The sequence below is a fragment of the Carettochelys insculpta genome, chromosome 7 (assembly GCF_033958435.1).
Source record: "Carettochelys insculpta isolate YL-2023 chromosome 7, ASM3395843v1, whole genome shotgun sequence".
Classification (NCBI taxonomy): Eukaryota; Metazoa; Chordata; order Testudines; family Carettochelyidae; genus Carettochelys; species Carettochelys insculpta.
This window is the reverse complement of record NC_134143.1, coordinates 62,078,083-62,099,665: the sequence shown is the minus strand read 5'-3', so window position 1 is coordinate 62,099,665 and position 21,583 is coordinate 62,078,083. Positions and strand designations below refer to the sequence as shown.

The window sequence follows — 21,583 nt, the reverse complement described above, 5'->3', positions numbered from 1 at the left end:
CTCAAGGACTTCCAGGCCACACTGAAAACTCTGGGGAATTACCTGGCAATAAAAAGAAACAAGACAGTGTACAACCAGCACTTCCACAATACAATATATGCCCAGTTCCAGAGACAGTACAACCAGCAACAGAGATGATGATAGATGCCAGAACAATCTACCGCCTCTCAACCACCCATTTCCAGGCAGACATTTTGAAGAGTTGGCCAAGGGCTGTCCCACATTCTTCATTGCTGCACTTCCTAATCTTTACCCTATTTGGAGACTGACTGACACCCTTCTACTCAGTCCAAGTAGCTACCACTTCTGACAACTGAGTTCTTGAAATCATATGCAAATGCTATTCCATTCCATGCATTTCTGTCCCACCTGCCCCACTCTCCTTTCCCTCTTCAGAGACCCATGACTACCTCTTAAATCAGGAAATACACCACCTCCTGCAACTTGGAGTGGTAGAATATGTGCCCAATCAGCACAGGGGGAGCGGATTCCACTCTTACTATTTCCCCACCAAGAAGAAGTGGACAGGTGGAGCCCCATCTTGGACCTGCACAAACAAAACAAGTTCATTTGAACACTGCTTCAAGATGTTACCATTGCTACCATAATCCTGGGATTGGCATCACACACACAGAATATTAATTCGCCTTGCACATGGGGGCCAACATTACCAATACAAAGTCTTTCCAGGGCTTCCCATTTCTTTTCCAAACTTCTCATGCTTATTCCCCCACACCTTCACAAACATGGAATAATTTTACTCCCCTGCCAGGATGATTACCTCCTGAAGGCCTCAACTTACCAGCTTGCAATGAATGCTGTTTCTCCCACTACAACCCTTTACACACATCAGGGTCTTCAAATCAAACCACAGAAATCCATGCTAATCCCAACCTAATGGCTAACATTTATAGACACCCATCTTGACTGCACCACAGCATCAGCAACCTTGCCTCCACAACACTTTCTGGCTCTGACACATCTCATTTCAACCATACAAAACTGCCCACAAACAACCACCTTAGAGGGGCACTTCTGTGTAGCCACCTAAAGTGGAGCACCCACAAAGATACTTTGAAGAAGAAGAAATGGTTACCTACCTGTGCTGTAACTGAAGTTCTTTGAGATATTTGTGCCTGTGGGTGCTCCACTATCCTCCCTCCTCTCCTCTACTTCAGAGTCCCCTCCTGTATCCTCTGTGACAGAGAAGGACCTCAGGGGCAATTGGCTCTGCTTATAGGATAGCCACTTAGAGTGGTGCAAGCTGGCTGCCCCTGTACATGACCAGCCAAAGGCACTGCTACTTCAATTATTGCACAGATGAGTAACCTTCTCTTATTTTGACACAAGCATTAATGTAGCTATAACCTAGAGCAGTGATTGGCAACCTACACTGGTGAGTGGGCTGCATGAGTTCATCTTTATGGGTTCATCTTCACCTTCATCTCAGTGGGCTGTGAGATTGTTGTAACCTAAATGGTCTGTCAGGATAAGGTAGTTTTCCTAACTGTACTTATGTACCTAGAATTTGTAGGGTGTGTTTATTGAACCACAGCAGCACTTTGGATGCTGAGGGAGTACACTGCCAGTGTTGTGTGCAATCAGCACACATCTCTCTTCATGTGCCCGTGCTTAATATGCGTGTGTGTCACTTTGGTAATATGGATAGAATTAAAAAAAAAGCCCACATAGGTGGAAACCAGCAGAATCTGGCATCCCAACTTGTGGGCAACAGTAAACAAAATGTCTCATGAAACATACATAGACGCCCCACCCACAATGTTCCACATAAAACCCACAGGCTGCAGGTTGCCCACCAGTGGGCCTAGAGAGCTTACAGCAATGTAGCTGCATCATGTAGATGTAGCGTTACAGTGTAAAATGTTATATACAAGTACTTTTATTACTTGGTAATTTATGATTACTGTGTTGCAGGTGCCAGACTAAGAGAAAAGTGGAAGACTTGTAAAATTTTACAGATAGCAAAGATATGGGAGAGCAACGTATTTCACTGTCTTTTACCATTGAGAGAATATTTTTACCCTTGAATAAAATGATTTCTTTTTCTTGGCATTTACTTTACAAAACACAGATTAAATGAGACTAGCACAATATCTGTGAAGCTGCTAACATTAGTGATGTTGACATATAGCTAAAGGAAAAAATAGTCATCGTTAGGGTATAACAAACAATGAAAGGCTAAATGTATTGAAGTAATTGAAAAATACGTATTTCTGGGAAATATTTTGGTGAATGCTAAGTAACATCATTTGAAAATATGAAATGCAGCTTTTCAATTTCTATTTATTTTAGTTTTGTAAGTTATGTGCACATATAACACCAAAATGTTGTGGTTGGGACATGTGACCTGGGGTCTACTGTCACCTCTGTCACTGTCTCAGTGCATGATCTTGTACAGATCACTTAAGTTTCTTGACTGAGATTCTATGCTGCACCTCTAAAAGGCCACATCATAAGGCCAAATGTGTTGCGGGGGAGTGGGGGGGTAATGGTGTCTTCAAGCCTTCTTTATATTCTTCAGATTGTGAGCTGCTCCATGCTGTCTGGTGTGATGTCAGTAGGCCTGTCTAGGTTATAGCAGCCTGCCCCTTTCTGACTTTGGTTCACAGCACTGCCCAGACTGTCCACAGTGCTAAATTTTGGGCTTTTTCCTGATGTGCCTCTCCCAAGCTCTGTTTTGTCCCCAGCACATCCCTACACTGGAGAGTTGAAGAGGTTCCTCAGAAGGCAGCCTATTGTCATCCACAGTTCACAATTGGCTGGTCCCAGGGTTTTTAGAGACCTTTTGCATCACCCCTAGACATTTTACTTGGACAAAAGTTTCTGGCATAGGTGTGACAACCTTACATTTGTTGGTGTACATTTGTTTATCTACCTATACAATCAATGGGGTCATAACATTTAGTTAGTTATTGTATAAGGAGTCTATTATGAGGGTTAGCAAGGCTTTCCTAGTTACGTTTGTAAAACTATATAAGGGCAGTTGTACTTCTTAACTAATCCTTCCCAGCTGTGCCCTCATCCTTCTCTTTCCTTGTGGTTTTGCTCTTTGCTCATTACTTGAGCTCCCCTTCATTAATTAAGACAAGACAAGCAGCTGTCTCTGTGTTGAGCCCACTGCATTGAGACTCGCCACCTCTACTCAATCTGAGATCAGCCACAGACTGCTAGGAAATGCCAGGTTTCAGATCATGACCTAAATTCCCTATAGTACTGCAGAGAAGACTTCTGTCAACAGCAGGTAGATGTCATCAAGCACAAAGGAAAAATAATCTGGTGAGACTTGTAGCTTCTTCCTGCCTTGACCTTGCTTTCTCCCTCCTTAGTAGATGTTACTAGTTTTGTTCCCAGGAGCATAGGTTTTATATATTTAAGATGAGGCTCTGTAGGCACTTGTGGCTAATGGATTTTCACAGAAAGAGATGTGATAAGAGGACAAAAAAACAAAAATTATTGTGTGTTTTACCTGAAAGTGGTATAAACCTTAAACAACCTCCATTCCCTTTTTTTTCCTTTAGTGGGTTGAAACGTGGTAGCAACATTTATCACCCATAGGGTGCGTCTACGCTAGGAACTAACTTTGAAGTTAACTTTGAAGTTAGGCACCACTTCGAAGTAACCTGCAGAGGATCTACACACATTTTCCCTTTCTTCGAAGTTAACTTCCCAGCTTCAAAGTTCTTACTCAATTCCTGGGAATGGAGTAGTGCCCTACTTAGAAGTTTAATTCTGAAGTAGAGTGTGTATATGCGCTCAGCTTCGAAGCCTATTACTTTGAAGTTGTACTTAGAAGTAAGCAACTCTGAAGTCATTTTGTAGTGTGGACACAGCTTATGAGGCCTATTAGAGGAATTCACATTTGTGTCTGGGGAGCCAAGATTTCACCATAGAACAGTAGCAGTTCTGCAGTGGGTATACTGGTGTGGTGTATTAATGGTACTAAAATTCCTATGTAGTATTTTATTATTAGCAGTGTAACTACAGTATCTTGCCTGTGTGCTTGACCATGGAGAGAGTTTTGTACTTTTATTTTTCAGTATTGTGAAGTTTGTAATTGTAATGTGTATAAGTCAATTGTAGAACATTGTAACATTCATGTAAGTGTCAACAAAAATATAAAACATTTAAGTACGTTTTTAACAAAGAATACGTCATTTTGCAGTACAAAAATCTGGACAATGCTACTTCTGTATTTTAGAGGAACTTTTTGTTGCCTGACTTTAGAAGATTAATATTATTAATTTGGATAGCCTAGGTTATAGACTCACCAATTAATGTGAGCAAACAATAATAAGGTTCTTGTGCCAGCATCAAGCTACACAGAGTTGGCAAGATTTGGGGGTATGACAAAGATGCTCGCATTGGCCGTGTCTACACGTGCCCCACACTTCGAAATGGCCATGCAAATGGCCATTTCGAAGTTTACTAATGAAGCGCTGAAATGCATATTCAGCGCTTCATTAGTATGTGGGCGGCAGCGGCGCTTTGAAATTGACGCGCCTTGCCGCCGCGCGGCGCGTCCCGACAGGGCTCCGTTTCGAAAGGGCCCCGCCTACTTCGAAGTCCCCTTATTCCCATGAGCTCATGGGAATAAGGGGACTTCGAAGTAGGTGGCGTCCTTTTGAAAAGGAGCCCCGTCTGGACGCGCCGCACGGCGGCAAGGCGCGTCAATTTCGAAGCGCTGCTGCCGCCCGCGTGCTAATGAAGCGCTGAATATGCATTTCAGCGCTTCATTAGTAAACTTCGAAATGGCCATTTGCATGGCCATTTCAAAGTTTGGGGCACGTGTAGACGTAGCCATTGAGACAAATGTAGACTTAAGACTTTTATTGAGATAAAAATGGAATTGTAATCAAATGATAAATAACCAGTTACGACTGCAATATAGTCTAGAAATACATGTGATATTATATACTATAAAGCTTTTGATTAATATACTCACATCCTTTCTTGATGATCTGGTGATAGAGACAAAGGACCAGCTTTGCCAGAAGAATAAGAACCCAGTTATTTAGTTCTTTCTTTGTAGGGTATCTTAAATATTATGGTATGAACTAAGGAACACCCCCACCCCCTTCCAAGCTGCTTCAATGAGTCATTTATCTGTCTGTGCTAAAAGTTACACCATGGACGGGCCTTATGCTTCAACTTATCATTGTCTGGCTAGGTGAAAGGTCCCTAACATATGAATGCTAATTTTGCTGTCTCAGTGAAAGGTCTCAGATATATGTATGTTAACTTGCCTTTGCTCGACATACAGGATGTGGTCTTTAGGTTCCCTGTGTTACTGCCAATATATACTCTTAATGTAAACTTTTTAATCTATTATAAACTATTATAATCAAAGAAATAATTAAACATATAAAAAAATAAGGAATCCTTAAAGATTGAGAAAAAATACCTTACTCATTCAGGAGGCATAACTATTTAGAATGCCGTTTTCTTTGTAACAGTACAATTTACAATATAACAATACAATTGAAAAATAACCGCTTGAATCGTTATGCTCATTCTTATGTATCACTTGAGCTTATTTTGCATGAGTGTTTACATTCTGACTGCACCAACAAATTGTTTGGTGACAAATACATAAATGTTGAAATGCTAAATTACTTTCTGATCTTTGCCATTCTACATATATTTGAAATAAAAGTAGATAATAAATGTTTAGGTATTGCAGTAAGTTTAATATTTTTTAAAAAATATACATGCACCTGAATTCAACTTGGCAGTTTTCTTTACAATCTGCTTTTCCCACAGACAGCCTTTTGATTGACTACCAGTTTACCTTCAGCTTATTACAAGAAGATGATCGCCACAACACTGCCATAAACTTTATAGCAAACCCTGAACAGGTGAGTTAATCAACCCTAATGTAATTTTCTTCCTGCCAAGGATATCATCTTTTCCATTATATTTGGTTGTGATGTTGGCTCTGCCAAATACTTGTCAGTATCTAGGGATAATCCAAATCCTGTTAACATCATTGTCTTTGTTTGACTTTTATACGAGACCCATCTGTAAGCATCTACCTGTCTGAAAAGTAGACATATTGAGATAAATATCTCTAAATTCAGCCTTCCTATTTTTGATATTGTGTGAGGGGAGAAAGGAAGTGGCAGTTATAAATGTGAAAATTGCCCCAATAGCTTTTTGTGTGTGTATGTGGTGAAATACTCATCCCTTAGGGCTAATCTACAGTGTCCTGCAGTTGTTTGCAGCCTATAACAGATATGTGAAAAAGGGGAAGAATTAAAAAGCTTTAAATATATACAGCAGAGGTGCATTCAGTGGATTAGACAGTGTGTTTCTGTTATATTTTGATAATTTAATGTTGCCTTTTCTTTATCTCTAGTCTAACAAAAATTTGGATATATTAATTAATGCATCAAACAACTTTAACCTCAATATCACATGGTCTATTGGTTCTACAGGTAAGGCAGTGTTTTGGCATGATCTCTTCCCCCCCGTATAGTCTCATGAACTGTTCCTTTAAGCTATTTTAACATAATTGTCTTCTTTGTTGCTAATTTCAGTCATAAAATTTTATAAAATGTATTCTTTTGCTATTGTCATTATGTTATAATTAATATTACTTAAAATTCAGATAATAATTTGTAATCTGAACAAAGCTTCATTAACATGTTAACTTTCTCTTCTATTCAATTAAAATTACTTTGTTAGCAAAAGCATGTACTCTATTTAAATTTTTAAAATGGCAGTGTTATGAAATGCTGTGATTTTAATTAAGATAAATTGCTTCCTAAACTGCTGGAGAGACTGAGATTTTAATTTCTTTGTTTCAGTGCTCAAGCTAAAAATTTAATTATTAACCTTAACATTGATATCAAACAAAAACATTCATCTGTGAATGCTGATAAAAGGAGCTGCTTATCTGTTTTTTCTCCTCCAAAATTTGAACCCCATTATTCTTTTTGATTTAATAAAGAGGAGGAAATGCAGTATTTAGTAAGTTTCCATGACTTGGTGACTTTCTGAAAATATATCCAAGGAGAATCTCAATGGTTATAACTTAAAATGTGTATTTTTTTAAAAAAAGGAATATGCCTTTAAAGGTTATTTAAGAACTTAAATATTCTCAAGACTTTTTTGCACGTACTTGCATCTAACAGTATCCTTGAAAGCTTTATTTTAACATATTTTTGCTAACAGATTCTGTTTTTTTTTTCCTATGGTCATCTTTTTTACTTTGCTAAGTCAGAAATACCTTGATCAAACAGAATTGGTGAGAAGCCTTGAGGTCTACAAGAAATGATGTATGGTTACCTGGTTTATTACTCAAGTTTCTAAGGGTAGTTGAAACACTACTGCAATATTTTAAAATGTAGACAAATTCACTTTTCAAACTTCAGTAACTTATGAATTTTTATTGAAATAGAATGTAAATTACTAGAAAAAAATGTATTAGCTGTGTAGTTAACTGGGGTATCTTGCTATAAAAATCATATAAAACTACATCTTCTATCCATTTTATGAATCATTCATAATCTTTAGAAATAGGCATAGGCATGTGTATAAATTTGCTCTGTGTCTGGGTCTACACATGCTGCTTCCTTTTGAAAGGGGCATGTTAAAGAGCAGGTTTGAAATATGCTAATGAGGTGCTGCAATGAATATGCAGCCCCTCATTAGAATAATGGCGGCCACGGCGATTCAAAAATGCGGCTTTTTGAATCGTGCGCCACCCGTGGAGACGGGACTTTCCAAAAGGACCCCTCCCAGTTTTCGAAAGCCCTTCTTTCGATCACCAGATAGGAAGAAGGGCTTTCGAAAACTGGGGGGGTGGCCTTTTGGAAGGTCCCGTCTCCACGGGCGGCGCATGATTCAAAAAGCTGCATTTTCGAATCGCTGTGGCCGCCATTATGCTAATGAGGCGCTGCATATTCATTGCAGGGCCTCATTAGCATATTTCGAACCTGCTCATTAACATGCCCCTTTCAAAAGGAAGGGGCATGTGTAGACCCAGCCTGTATTTATGGGTGTGCCATGTGTACAAGTACGTTTAATGTATAATATATTATATACGGGAAAAAAGATAAAAGAACGCAAAGGTTGCAATGTCAAGCACTCTGAAGTAAAGTTCAATTGCAGTTGCTCAAGCAAACTTACTGTGGCCACTTTTATGATAATATTTCTTTATATTTTTAGCAGGAACAATAACTGGAGAAGAAATTCCTGTTCTTTCCAAGACTAATATCAAGGAGTATAAAGATAGCTTTTCTTGTGAAAAATTCAACTTTCGGAGTAACCCAAATATCACTTTTTATGTATACGTCAGCAATTTTTCCTGGCCAATCAAAATACAGGTTAGTTATAAATATTAAACCATTTATTTTTCATGATGATTGAAAAGGTTTTGTTTTGTTACTTAAATTAATATGTCCATTGCTAATGAGAATGCATAAATAGTTTTTGTGTGTATAATACATACTCCAGAGTATGATTTATTTTATATATTTAGTCTTTCTGAAAACTGGAGAACCTTTAAATGACTAATGACTTACTCCTATTTATTTATATTACATTAATTATGACATTTGTATTGAGGGCTAGTATGTTTACAATTTTTTTTTCAAAATGAATGCAATTTTTACTCAGTTGTACTCTCAAGGTAAAAATTAGTGTATAACAATAATGTCTGTTCTGATTAAGTTTGTATAAACCATTAACTTTCTTACTTATTTAATTTTAATTGATTAAAGGTTTAGTTTCTGTGCTATAGTGTGGCAGCTTTTCTAGTTGTGTATATAATGCTTTTCTAGTGGGGCTGGTCCCAGGAGATTAGCAAGACAAGGTGGGTGAAGTAGTATTTTTAGTGGATAAACTTCTGTTGTTGAGAGAGAGAGGGAACTTTTGAATGCACAAAGGCATTTTAAGTTAGAACTCACTTGATTAAGTCCCAAAAGAGAAAATGAAGTGTTTAACACCCTTAATTTCTAGTGATATCAGTGGTAGTTGATGGCATTGAGTATATCATATGATTGGATCCTCTGTAAAATGTTTTATTTTTTGTAGCTGTTATATTGTTTTGTATGTTGGCTAGAAATTTCAGGAATCTTTTTAACTTCCATTAGTTTAGATGGTTTTGGAATTACGAAGTGTCTAACCCAATCCCACATAGAACTAACAATTTCAGAAGTATGTTGATAAAAGGTTTACTGTTTTAATGCCGTGAAAGAATTGTTTTAGAGTAAATTGTTAAAATCACATATGGCTTTCCAAATCTCTTGTGTTATACTTAATCAGTCACAATAAGTCTAAACTTCCTGCTTGCAGGACTGCCACAAATAAACTGAGTACATTGCAACTATCATAAGAAGCATTCCACAACCATTTCTAGTTGAGATAATTGAGTATACACATTAGTGTTGGCCAGTGCCAAAGCTCTTTCGCCCATCCATAAAATAATCAGCATATGGTAGACCTTGATTATCTGGATAGAAACTAGATTCAGGATGATGGGCTAAAACATTTGCCATCAAACCATAAAGGAACTTGACACAGAAACATAACCATTTAGCTTATAAAGTTCGCTCACATCTGCCAGATCTATTGTGTGATTATCTGACTATCTTTTTTTCAGAAAATCCTGAATAAAAGCCACTGCTAAGTAATGTAATGTATGTACAAGTCACCTTGTCATTTCTTCTCTCATGTTTCAAGAGCTGATACCCAAATCACTCTTCTAAGATAAACATAATTAAGACATAATTCTAAAATGTTTATCTCTTACCATTCCAGCTTGTCGTGAGTTAGTCTGAAGAGCTACACTCTCACTGGTGATGTAGTAACCCATAATCTAGAGGAAGAAGAAACCAAAAGATAAAATCAGTATCTGAGAATACCTGATTATCTCATTGGTGTTTTGCTCTTAACACTTACTTCAGCATACTGATGTAAGAGAGAGAATAAAAAGTATGAACTTATAGAGTCGCTGGGATAGTCATGTTAAGCGTAGTTGCTGCTTGACTTATTAATGAATGTAGGGTTTTACCCAGAGAGCGAAACTCTATTTTTAAGTACCACTGCATGCTGATACCACGTTAGTATTTTCATTTCTCTGTGCATTAACACGTGAATATCTGGGCAAACCATTCTATTGGGGGATGCTCTTGGAGTAAGTAAGTCTGCCTCTTTTTCTCTGAGTGCGTCTGCTTATATTTTACATTCTTGGAGTGCATGTGCTTCATGCACTCAAGCTCTTTTTTGCTCTTTCTCTTTGAATAGCAGTGCTTGTTGGAGCTGCACCTGCAGCCTACCTATCAGTGTCAGTGACTCTTGTTCGCTGTGCAACTAACCCTTTGTATTATAAGTAGTTGTTGGGAGGTTTAGTGTTGATGATTTTAGTTATTAGTCTTTCCCTTGTGTTTGCCTGAAGTCTCCTGGATTTAAAATCTGCACATCTTGTATAGCAGTGATGCTCCTTGAAGATTGGGTAATACAATATGCCAATTCCCGTTGGCAGGAAGGAGCACTGTTCTGCTAAGGGTCAGGAAGTTAGGTTGCTCTCTTGTGATCTAGTAAAAAATAGGAGAGACCCCCCTCAATATTGTTTCCTTCTTATAGAGGGCATGAGGCTTAAAATGGGCCTCTCTGGCACCTTCTCAGGTAGGGATGTTAAAACTATTAATCAGCTAAATGCTAATGCTTAACTGGTTAACTATTTTATATAAGAACCTGCTGCCTATCCCACCATCCAGTCCCACTGCAGCTGCAGCTGTGAAGTAGCTGTGGGGTCCTGCTGCTTGGCCTGCTGACACCTCTTTGTCCAGCACTGCTCTGCCCCAGTGTGGCTGGCCAGCTCTGGAGTTCACCAGTTTGGTTTGGTTAACTGGTTAATCGGTAAGCATATTACTAACCCTTATGCTTACCAGTTAATTGGTGAATACTCCTATTCTCAGACACTTGTCATTGTGCCTCTGAATTAACTCCGTCAAGCTTCAGGTGTCAGTACTGATCCTTCAAAACTGAACCTCTCAACTTTGGTAATTTTGGTACCCACCACTCCAATAGGAATAGCTTGTATCTACCGCCACACAGTACTTCCATTCTAGTTTGTGAAAACTTTTGCAGTAACCTTAGTGTCCTAGTTCTGGCTAAATCACTTCTACTTTCATCTGTGGCGAAGATATAATCCTCCTACTAACTGCTGCCCAACTGCAGTGCTGAGCACCTTAGCAGAACTAACCACATTATACACTGAAATTTATCAGGGGACTTCAGTGATGACTGCTGTGCTTCTGGAGTTGGAATACATTCTGGAGTATTGAGTACAAGATGTGTCCAATTGATTAACTTTGCCAACGTTTTTTTCTTTAAAATATTCAAGAGACCAAATAATACATTTTATGATATTCAGTTATCTAAAGACAAATGAGTATACTACAGAAAGGGGACTTACGTACCCATCTTCTGGGAAGTGAAGTCTCGCAGAATGTTCACCTTTTATATAATGTATGTATCAAAGATACACATTTGAGCTCCTAGTATTTTTAGTATGATTTTACAAATAAAAAACTCTTTACACATCACTTAATGCATAATTCACTTACCAGTGCCAGGTTTGTCCTTGGTCTTGTCCTGTATTTTTCCATATCTTGTTTTGAGTACCACATTCCAAGAGTGTATGTGCCATGGTAGTACTCTCTAACTGTACTTGGTGGGTGCCAAGTATTTATAAATCTTTGTTATGACAATTTTTTTTTTGCCTAATACTATAGCTAGCTTCAGCTTTCCAAAGAGTTGTGGGATGCTTGACATGAATGGACAGATTGTGGAAAAAGTATAATACATTTAGCTATTGTAACTTCTAGGTGGACAGATAGATAACGTGTATCAGTTGTTCTTCTTCGAGTGTCCCCGTGGGTGCTCCACATTAGGTGTCGGTCTCGCCCGGCGCCGCAGATCGGATCTTCCAAGCAGTTTCTGCCGGACCGCACATGCGCCGGTGTGCGCTGCTCCCTTGCGCGCTCCTGGCCACGTGCGCGATCCGGTCCCCGCCAGTTCCTCTTAACCGCTGTTGGCTGCAGACGGAATCCGACTAGGCTACGGCCAAGTTAGCGTATTCAATGGTTTTAACTGTTTTTCTTTAAAGTTTTCAAGTTCTTAGGCTACTGTTAAGTTAGCCAGTTGTTATTTTCAAAAAAAAAAAAAAAGAAACAACAAGCGGGATGGCATTCAGTCCAGTCCTAGTAACAAGCGGAGCACCGGAGGCCAGGAGCCTAGGGCCATTAGCCCTCCTGCCGCGGCAGGCTATCGGAGAGGGGGAAAACAGCACAGAGAAGGTGCTAAGTACCCCATTAACAACTGAAAGACTCACCAACAATGTCCTATTCAGGATTCAAGGAATGTGAGTCTTGCCGAGAGGCAATGCCAGTATCTGATGGGCACAGTCACTGCATAAGGTGCCTGGGGGAGTCCCATGTCACGCAGAAATGATCCTTCTGTGCAGAATTAACAGCCAGAGCAAGGAAGGACAGGGAGATGTGGCTTAAAATGCTGCCCTTCGACAAGGCCCTCCAGCCAGACATGCCGGAGCGGCCGGAGCAGGAGGGACCCTCTGGGGCCCATAAAAGGAATGCCGCCTCCCTCACCCCATCAGTGCAAAAACGGAGGAAAGTCTCCCCAGCCCGATCCCTGCCGGCAGCAACAGCGAGCGGGACGGGAGGAAAGCACAGCCCCCAGCCACAGCAACAGCTGATCGGCGGCGGCACGGAGAGCCACGTGGAGGCGGCTCAGCCTCCGATAATCAAACAGCCACCCCGCACCGCAGGCAGGGCGGCAGCTAAACAAGCGCCAGTACCGGCGGCACCGCAAGCAGCGGCACCGACCCCGGGGAACTGGCGGTGCAGAGCACGCAGGCACGCAGCCTGCAGGAACCAGAGGACACCGCCTGTGCGGCACCACCCATAAGCGTGCCGAGCACGGCGCGGACGGGGCCGAGATCCTCTACACGTCAGGGGGCGGAGATACCCCCTCAAGGGAGGGGGAAGGCTGTACACAAAACAAGGCACCGCAGCCCCTCTCCAGACAGGGCTGCAGAGTGCTTTCTCTCAGCCCCCGGCTCATGCTGCAGACTCCAACTAGGAGGCAGGGGTCCCCCCTAGCCTACCCGGAGCCCCAGTCTCTATTTTTACAACCAGCCTCGCCCTGGCTGGGACCACCTTCACCCTTCCTGGGGTTTGAGCCGCTGGAGTACTATCACAAATCGCTCTCTCCAGTGTCCCAGGTCTCTCGACGATCTTGCTCCCCCAGACACAGAGGGTATGCACCAAGGGAGTGGTCTAGGTCACCTTCCCAAGAGCAGTGCCCATGCTGCCATGGTCGCCCCTATCATGGGGGGCATAGACACCACCAGCAATCTACCAGGGAAATATCCCCACAGACGGTCCCGTATCCCCGAGGGCAATCGCGAACGGGGACAGAGACTCAAGTATCTCAGGGGGAACTGGTTATGGAACCCCGAGATCTTTCCCTTGCAAGCTTCCAGAGAGCGGATGTACCATCACCAACAGGAACCAGAAGGGTCCAGAGAGGCGTACCCTAGTGGTTCCTCGCTCTCCTCCCCGGACGAGGCTACGGCCCCGGGGGACGTCCATCCTCCGGACGATCTCAAACAGTTCCAAGAGCTGTTTAAGAGGGTGGCCTTCACGCAAGGCATCCAGACAGCAAAGGTGCAAGAGAAACACCATAAGCTCCTCAAAAATCTGAGACCTCTGGCCTCCTCCAAAATAGCAATACCGCTTGATAACGCAATCTTGGAGTCCGCCACTATGATATGGCAGACCCCTGCGACTATTCCGCCTGTCCACAAGAGAGCGGATAAAAAAAAAAAACTTCGTGCCGGCGAAGGGCATGGAGTTCCTGTTCAGCCACCCACAACCAACTTTCTTGGTGGTGGAGTCGTCGCAACAAAGATCAAAGACATCTCAATTCAAGACAGGGGGAACAGACAAAGATGCCAAGAAGCTAGAGCTGTTCGGCAGAAAGGTCTACTCCTCCTCCACTCTACTGTTGCGAATGGCAAATTACGCAGCGCATCTAGCAAACCATAATTTCGACAACTACACTAGGTTAACCTCCCTCATGGACTCGCTTCCAGAGGGCAAGAAACCAGTGCTCAAGGCCATCGTGCAAGAAGGCTACGCGGCCTCGAGGACGGGAGTTCAGATCGCCCTGGATGTTGCGGACACAGCAGCACTCTCCACAGCTACGGCAGTGGTGATGCGAAGGGAGTCCTGGCTCCAGACTTCGGGTATACCGAGGGACCTGCAGGCAAAGATAGTCGATCTTCCCTTTGACTTGCAGAAGCTGTTTGCTGAATCAACTGACTCGGTCCTTCATTCCAGTAAAGATTCAAGAACCACACTTAGGACCCTGGGGATTTACACTCCTCCATACAGAAAGAAAAAGTACTACCCTCAACAAAGACGGTACCAGTACCAGCAACAGCGTCCCCAGTACCACAGGGGTTACGAGCAAGGGCGACATCAACAGCACCAGCAGTACAGAACTCCCAGGCGATGTTCCCAACAGAGCCGTGCGTCCTCGGGGCAGGGCCAAAGGCCACAAGTTTGACACACAGATCCAGGGCTGCGCCATCACTACCATCGCACAAGGTCATCTGAAGCGGTTATTCCACCATCGCCTCCAACCATTCTATGACCAGTGGCAAAGGATCACCACAGACAAATGGGTGTTGGGGATCATAGCCACGGGGTACGCCATCCCCTTCCAGTCGCTCCCACCGCCACGACCTCCACCCAGGCCCCACCTCCAGGAGGCCCCCCACGTAGCGAGGCTCAAGCAGGAGGTAGACCATCTCGTGCTCATAGGGGCAGTGGAAAGAGTGCCGGAGCAACTGCAAGGGAGAGGGTTCTACTCGAGGTACTTCCTCACGGAGAAAAAGACAGGAGGCTGGAGGCCCATCTTAGATCTTCGAGGCCTCAACCGGTTCCTGCGCAAGCAACGCTTTCGGATGATCACAATCGCCTCCATCCTTACGGCACTAGACGATGGAGATTGGTTCGCAGCCCTCGACTTACAAGACGCGTATTTTCACATAACTATCCATCCGGCTCACCGACGATTCCTCTGGTTCATGGTAGGCAAAGAACATTTTCAATACAAGGTCCTACCGTTTGGCCTCTCCTCGGCCCCCAGAGTCTTCACCAAGACCTTGGCAGTGGTGTCAGCCTACCTGCACAGACAGGGGGTATTTATATTCCAGTATCTGGACGACTGCCTACTCAAAGGGGCTTCGAAGGAAGTGGTACTACGCATGATACGCTTCACAGCAGGCACGTTCTCTTCGCTCGGCCTGGTTATCAACCTGGCAAAATCAAAGATAGACCCCACACAGGACATAGAGTTCATAGGGGCACGCATAAATTCTATTACAGCAAGAGTGTATCTACCAGAGACTCGCTTTCGGGCCATCGGCTCCCTCGTGCAAGTCATTACCTTCAGCCCTATGGTGCCGGCTCTGACGTGCTTATAGCTGCTGGGCCACATGGCAGCAGCGACGTTCGTAGTACAGAACGCCAGGTTACACATGCGCAGCATGCAGCACTGGCTGGCGAGCGTATACAAACCGGCAGCACACACCGTTCACAGGGTGGTGTCGCCCACAGCAGAGGTGCGCAAATCCCTGCAATGGTGGATAAACCCCAAGAACCTGCTAACAGGGGTACCCTTCCACCAACCACAAATATCGGTTTTTCTTACTATAGATGCCTCCCTCATAGGGTGGGGAGCACACATGGGCAAAGAGGTGATGCAAGGGCTGTGGTCCTCCAAGGAGTGATCACTGCACATAAATATACTGGAGCTCAGAGCAGTGTTCAACGCCTGCAGACACTTTCGAGACCATATACAAGGCAAAGTAGTCGGGATCAATACAGACAATACCTCCACCATGTTTTATATAAATCGGCAAGGAGGAGCTCGGTCCCGTGCCTTATGTGCGGAAGCAGTCCGGTTATGGAACTGGTGCATTGCCAACAATATAACCTTGAAAGCCTCGTACTTACCAGGCACTCACAATGTGAAGGCAAACCAGCTGAGCAGGCGTTTTGCACTCACGCACAAGTGGCAGATCCGTCCCGATCTGCTACGACCGATTTTTCACGCATGGGGTTTTCCCCAGATAGACCTGTTTGCTACTCAACACAACAAGAAGTGCCCACAATTCTGCTCCAGGGCAGGACTGGGACGGGAGTCCCTGGGGGACACATTCGCGATCTCCTGGAGGGGCCCCCTGCTTTACGCTTTCCCTCCCACAGTGCTCATCCACAAAGTCTTGAAGAAAGCCAGGAGGGAAGGAGCCCGAATGATCCTAGTAGTCTCAACGTGGGATCAACAGCAATGGTTCCCCCTACTCCTGAGCATGTCGGACCGACCACCGATGCCCCTTCTGGTGGCGCCGGATCTGCTTACGCAAGCCCAGGGGTCCATAGTGCATCCACACCCCCAAGGCCTGCGACTACAAGCATGGTTAATCCACGGCTCAGCTCCCTAGAGAGCACATGTACGGAGGAAGTGCAGCAAGTCCTAGAAAGTAGCAGGAGGACTTCCACCAGGAAGACCTACAAGCAGAAATGGACTCGCTTCACGGCATGGTGTTCTACCATACAGCTAGCCCCCTTTCGGTGCCTATGCCTGTGATATTAGAGTATTTACTGGACCTCAAGAGAGGACGACTCTCACTATCCTCGTTAAAGGTCCACCTTGCCGCCTTTTCGGCGTTCAGACACGAAGAGGAAGGGCACACGGTGCTCGCCCATCCCATGGTTACCACGTTCCTCAAAGGGTTGGTAAACCTATACCCGCCTCGGACACCACTTCCACCTTCGTGGAACTTGGACCTGGTGCTTAATGCGATAACGGGACCACCGTTCGAGCCTTTGGCCACAGTTTCTCTCCGCTTCCTTACGATAAAGACGACCTTTCTTCTTGCAATCACGTCAGCTCGCAGGGTGAGCGAGCTTGCGGCAGTTATGGCAACGCCACCCTGCACTGTTTTTTCCAAGGAGGCGGTAACCATACGGCTGCGTCCAGCCTTTGTTCCTAAAGTTTCTTCTGAGTTCATATTAACGAACCTATCGTTTTACCCTCGTTTTATCCAAAGCCTCATAATTCTAACAAAGAGGTGCGCCTACACCTCCTGGACGTGAGGAGGGTGCTAGCCTTCTATATAGACTATCGCTATCGCTCCCAAATCGAAAGGAGAAGGTCTCTCTTCGCAGAGAATCTCGAAGCACATCGTATCCTGCATAAAAATGTGCTACGAACTCAAAAAGACTCCTTTACTGGCCACGCCCAGGGCTTATTCCACTAGGGCGGTGGCGGCTTCAACAGCCTTTTTCAAGGGCGTTGCTCTAAAAGACATTTGCAGAGCGGCGACCTGGTCAACCTATGACACCTTCGCCAAACATTACGCCCTTCACAGGGTATTCCAAGAGGATACCCATCTCTCGACAGCGGTCCTCTCGGGGACAAGCTGCACATAATCCGATTACCCACCTCCTATCTTGGGTTACTGCTGGGTAGTCACCTAATGTGGAGCACCCACGGGGACACTCGAAGAAGAAAGAAAGGTTACCCACCGTAGTAACGGTGGTTCTTCGAGATGTGTCCCCGTGGGTGCTCCACTACCCGCCCATCCTCCCCGCTTCCGATCTCTGTTTAGTGTTTTGCAGGAGCATCCGAGGTGGTTGGTCAAGGAACTGGCGGGGACCAGATCGTGCACGTGGCCAGGAGCGCGCAAGGGAGCGGCGCGCACCGGCACATGCACGGTCCGGCAGAAACTGCTTGGAAGATCCGATCTGTGGCGCCAGGCGATCCCGACACCTAATGTGGAGCACCCACGGGGACACATCTCGAAGAACCACCGTTACTACGGTGAGTAACCTTTCTTTTTCAGCTGGTGTACCATGACACCCTGGTGTGCTGTGAGAACTGTCCAAGCGTGCCATGGTATTTCATCAATTTTGTCTCTGTCTAAGATGGTGTGTTCTGAGGTGGATTTGAAACATTAATGCATTTGATTCTTGTTTAGCTTATTGTGTGCACTGCTAAGTTGCAAACCTCTCCAGTAAAACCGTAACCACAGTAAATGTAAATAGGACATTTATGAGCAATCAATTCAGCTGAAAAAAGTGGGTGTGCCATGAAATTGTTTCTCTCTTTGATGTGTGCTGCATTACTGAAAAAGTTGGGAACCACTGAGTATGTTAGATTAGTATGAGATACATAATAGCGCTAAAGGTGGTATATGCCATACCAAGCAAAAATCGTAGTGCATAGGTCTAGGAAGGATCACTGACTTATATAGTCTCAGCTCCTGTACATGACATGCCAGTAGACTCAATCCAGCTACTCTCTGTTGAGCCCTTCCTTGAGCCACAGGACTGGTGCACAGCTCCTAACCGCCAAAATTTTGCATAAACAGTCTGTCCTACTCATAGGAAAAAACTGAGTCTTCAGGTGGGGAATATTCTTTCCCAAGAGAGAGCTCTACCATATGGGTATGGCACCAAGGGCCTTCATCAAATATCTGGCAGTGGTGGCTTTTCATTTGAGGAAATGAATCCAGGTTTCCTATTCTTGAATAATTGGCTTATTTGAGGAGACTGTTCACAGCTTTTGATCAACTCCATTCATCTGTTTCTGCTCTTTGAATCCCTGTCATTGAGTGTCAGTGAAGAGAAGTCACTATTAATACCTATTAAGAGGACAGACTTCGTAATAAGAGTACTAGATTCCATAACTGCAAAGGGTTGTTTACCTCAGGACAGATTCAATACCATTGCAGATCTTGTCAATCAGCTGCAAGCTAATTCACAGCATCAGTAACAACCTCACTCAAACTCCTAGGGCATGTGGTCTACTACTTATGTATAACACAGAATGGCAGACTTCACCTTTGCTGCATATGGGGTAGTTGAAATCTGTATATCTGCCCTCAGGGATAACACGGAATTGTAGGGTTGGAAAACCCCTTGAGAAGCCAGCCAATCCAGAGCTCACCTCTTCTGTATCTTCAGATATCTGCCAGTTCAGACATGTTATGCATGCAGTTTTGTTATGCTTATAAGTACATGGTATCATTTTGGGGGAAATGCTCCAATGCTCCTGATACTCCAAGGCTGTTAGTAGGATGAACACAAGGTGCCATGTGAAACATCCCATCTTTTATATGAATCTTTTCTCATGCAAATCAATGGAATTTGCTGCATCATGTTGTAGACAGTCACTATGCAACATTGGCTATGTCTACACTAGCCCCTCCCTTTCGAAAGGGGGATGTTAATGAGATACTTTGGGATATGCTAAAGAGGCACTGCAATGAATGTGCAGCACCTCATTAGCATAATGGCAACCAAGGCATTTTGAAAGTGCCCCTTTTGATCGTGTGCAGCTCGTCTGCACGGTGTCTTTTTCGAAAGTACCCCTCACACTTCTAAATGCCCTTATTCCGATTTCCCCATTAGCATATCCCAAAGTGTCTCATTAGCATCCCCCTTTCGAAAGGCAGGGGGCTAATGTAGACATAGCCATTATGTTTATCTGGAGATAGCTTTTATTGTTATTTAATATCAATTTGCTGACAACTTTTTTGTGCACTGCCCCACCCTGGCTTTCATGGGATTTGTTATTTTCACACATTGTGAGTGTTTATTTCTAACGTCAGGGCCCACAATCTGTCCCTCCTCAGTCATCAAATACAATGGACACATCTGACTGTTGTTTGGTACTCCTGAGTCTCTGGCCTCTCTTCTGGCTATCCGGTTGCCAAGGAGTCCTTCAGGCTTATTTCTCTTTAAACACATTTCTCACTTACACAAACAAGAGTTACATAGCTGCTTTAGTAAATACAGGCTTAGCACAAAATATTCTTCCATACTGCAAAACCCATTCTTACATTCTTAAAAGAAGAGTCCTAAGGGTAAAAGAGTGACCATAGTGAGTCAAAGAGGACCCTTTCGGGTTTGTTCCTGCCTTAACATTCATAACAGACACAGACAGACTGCTTGATGCACCTTTTCCAATGGCACAAGGCTGTTCCATTCTGCTAGTCAGAAAGGATGGCTGGCAGGGTACACTGAGGCACATTACATTACATTAGCCTTATTATATTCGTATTATATTCTTATACCGACACTAGAATACTACATGTTAGCTACATGGCTACAGTTTTCCACAGGAGTACTATCATAATTAAGCACGTGGAATAGCCTTTAAGGTATTCAAGAGGGTACTCTTCCCTACACCATTGTGATCCAAGATGCCAGTGACAGTTATCTCTGTTGTAGGGTGGGGAGCTCACCTAGACCATCTCGAGATATGAGGACTCTGGTCTCCTCAGCTTGGTAGTCTGTACATAAATGTCCTAAAATTGAAGCTATTATGCTGGTTTGCACCGCGTTCCTTCCAATATTTGAATGCTAAGTGCTGAGATCATGATAGACAGCAATGAAACAGTTTTTTATAACAACACTCAGGAAGAAGTAAAATATAGCCCTTACCATTTAAGACTTCATTTCTGAGGCACATGGATCCCTTGCGCACAGGCCCTGCTGACTAAAAGATTCAAACTTGATTTCATAGGGTGCTTTTGCTTCAAGAACTGAACATGTCTCGATACAAATCTCAAAGAATTGCAGCTACTAGATGGCAAATAACCATTTCATCAATTTGTGAAGGAGGTAAATTTAGAGTAACCCACCAAGCACCTAAAATAAATCACAGATGAGTCTTGCATATTTTGATACATCAGTAAAAATGCTCACAGGTAACTGACACTCACGACTTTGAAAAAGGCTTTTAAAACTGTAGGTCTGGGTCAGCAACTCTTGGCACATTGCCAAGAGTGGCACTTGAGCCAATTTTCATCAGCATGCGAGATGGGAGCTCAGCCATGCCCCTCTTCCTCTTGGAGGTTGTGCAAAGCCATGCTGCCTATGGATTAACAAAAGACCTCCTATTGCTACCAACCACCACCTAAACAGTAAAGCTCTGAATCGTAATTTATTTGTGAATTAAGCTGTTGTAAGTAGGACTATTAGTGACTTGAAAAAGTATCACAACACTTGGACCAGACATAGATGTCAAATGGTCAAATTTTGGCACTCCACCTCAAAAATGTTGTTGACCCCTGATACCTTATCAGTGTGGCTTTTTAGGCATTGGATGGTGCTTTTGCTGTTTTCATGGAAATGAGCATGTATGGATGCCACAAAATGTTCCTCTAATATCAGCCGGACTGCTGTCTACCCTAAGGTCAAATCTGAAAGAAAAAAATAATTTAAAAATTAAAACTTAATTTCTCTGAAATAATCAGTCTCTCAATCAGTCTACAAGCGATCAGTGACCTGTATGTTCATAGGAACTGTGGCTTTGCCATTGGTTTTAAAGGACCCATTCAGATTTTCATAGTGATGCTGCAGTGAACCACGGGGTCGGGGGTTGGAGAACGAAAGAAAGAAACCATGCCACTAAATGCTTTATCTTCTAACTGACTGTGCACAAAATTGAGGAT

General features: G+C 43.5%; 1 protein-coding gene and 1 long non-coding RNA gene across 4 annotated transcripts in view; one reads left to right on the top strand and one right to left on the bottom strand.

The window, feature by feature from the left end:
• The window catches only part of ATRNL1 (attractin like 1), a 1,060,182-nt gene that overhangs the window by 484,438 nt on the left and 554,161 nt on the right, over positions 1 to 21,583 (top strand). For all 3 annotated transcript variants that reach the window (XM_074999076.1, XM_074999077.1, XM_074999078.1), the window contains exons 23-25: positions 5,782 to 5,876; positions 6,377 to 6,455; positions 8,191 to 8,348. In XM_074999076.1, coding sequence (XP_074855177.1) covers positions 5,782 to 5,876; positions 6,377 to 6,455; positions 8,191 to 8,348 — 332 coding nt within the window. The remainder of the gene's footprint in view (positions 1 to 5,781; positions 5,877 to 6,376; positions 6,456 to 8,190; positions 8,349 to 21,583) is intronic.
• Positions 390 to 21,244, bottom strand: LOC142015552 (uncharacterized). The gene is made up of 4 exons (XR_012646181.1): positions 21,207 to 21,244; positions 20,571 to 20,625; positions 9,776 to 9,841; positions 390 to 547 (listed from the first exon to the last, which is right to left on the bottom strand). It is a non-coding gene; the product is annotated as an uncharacterized LOC142015552 (long non-coding RNA).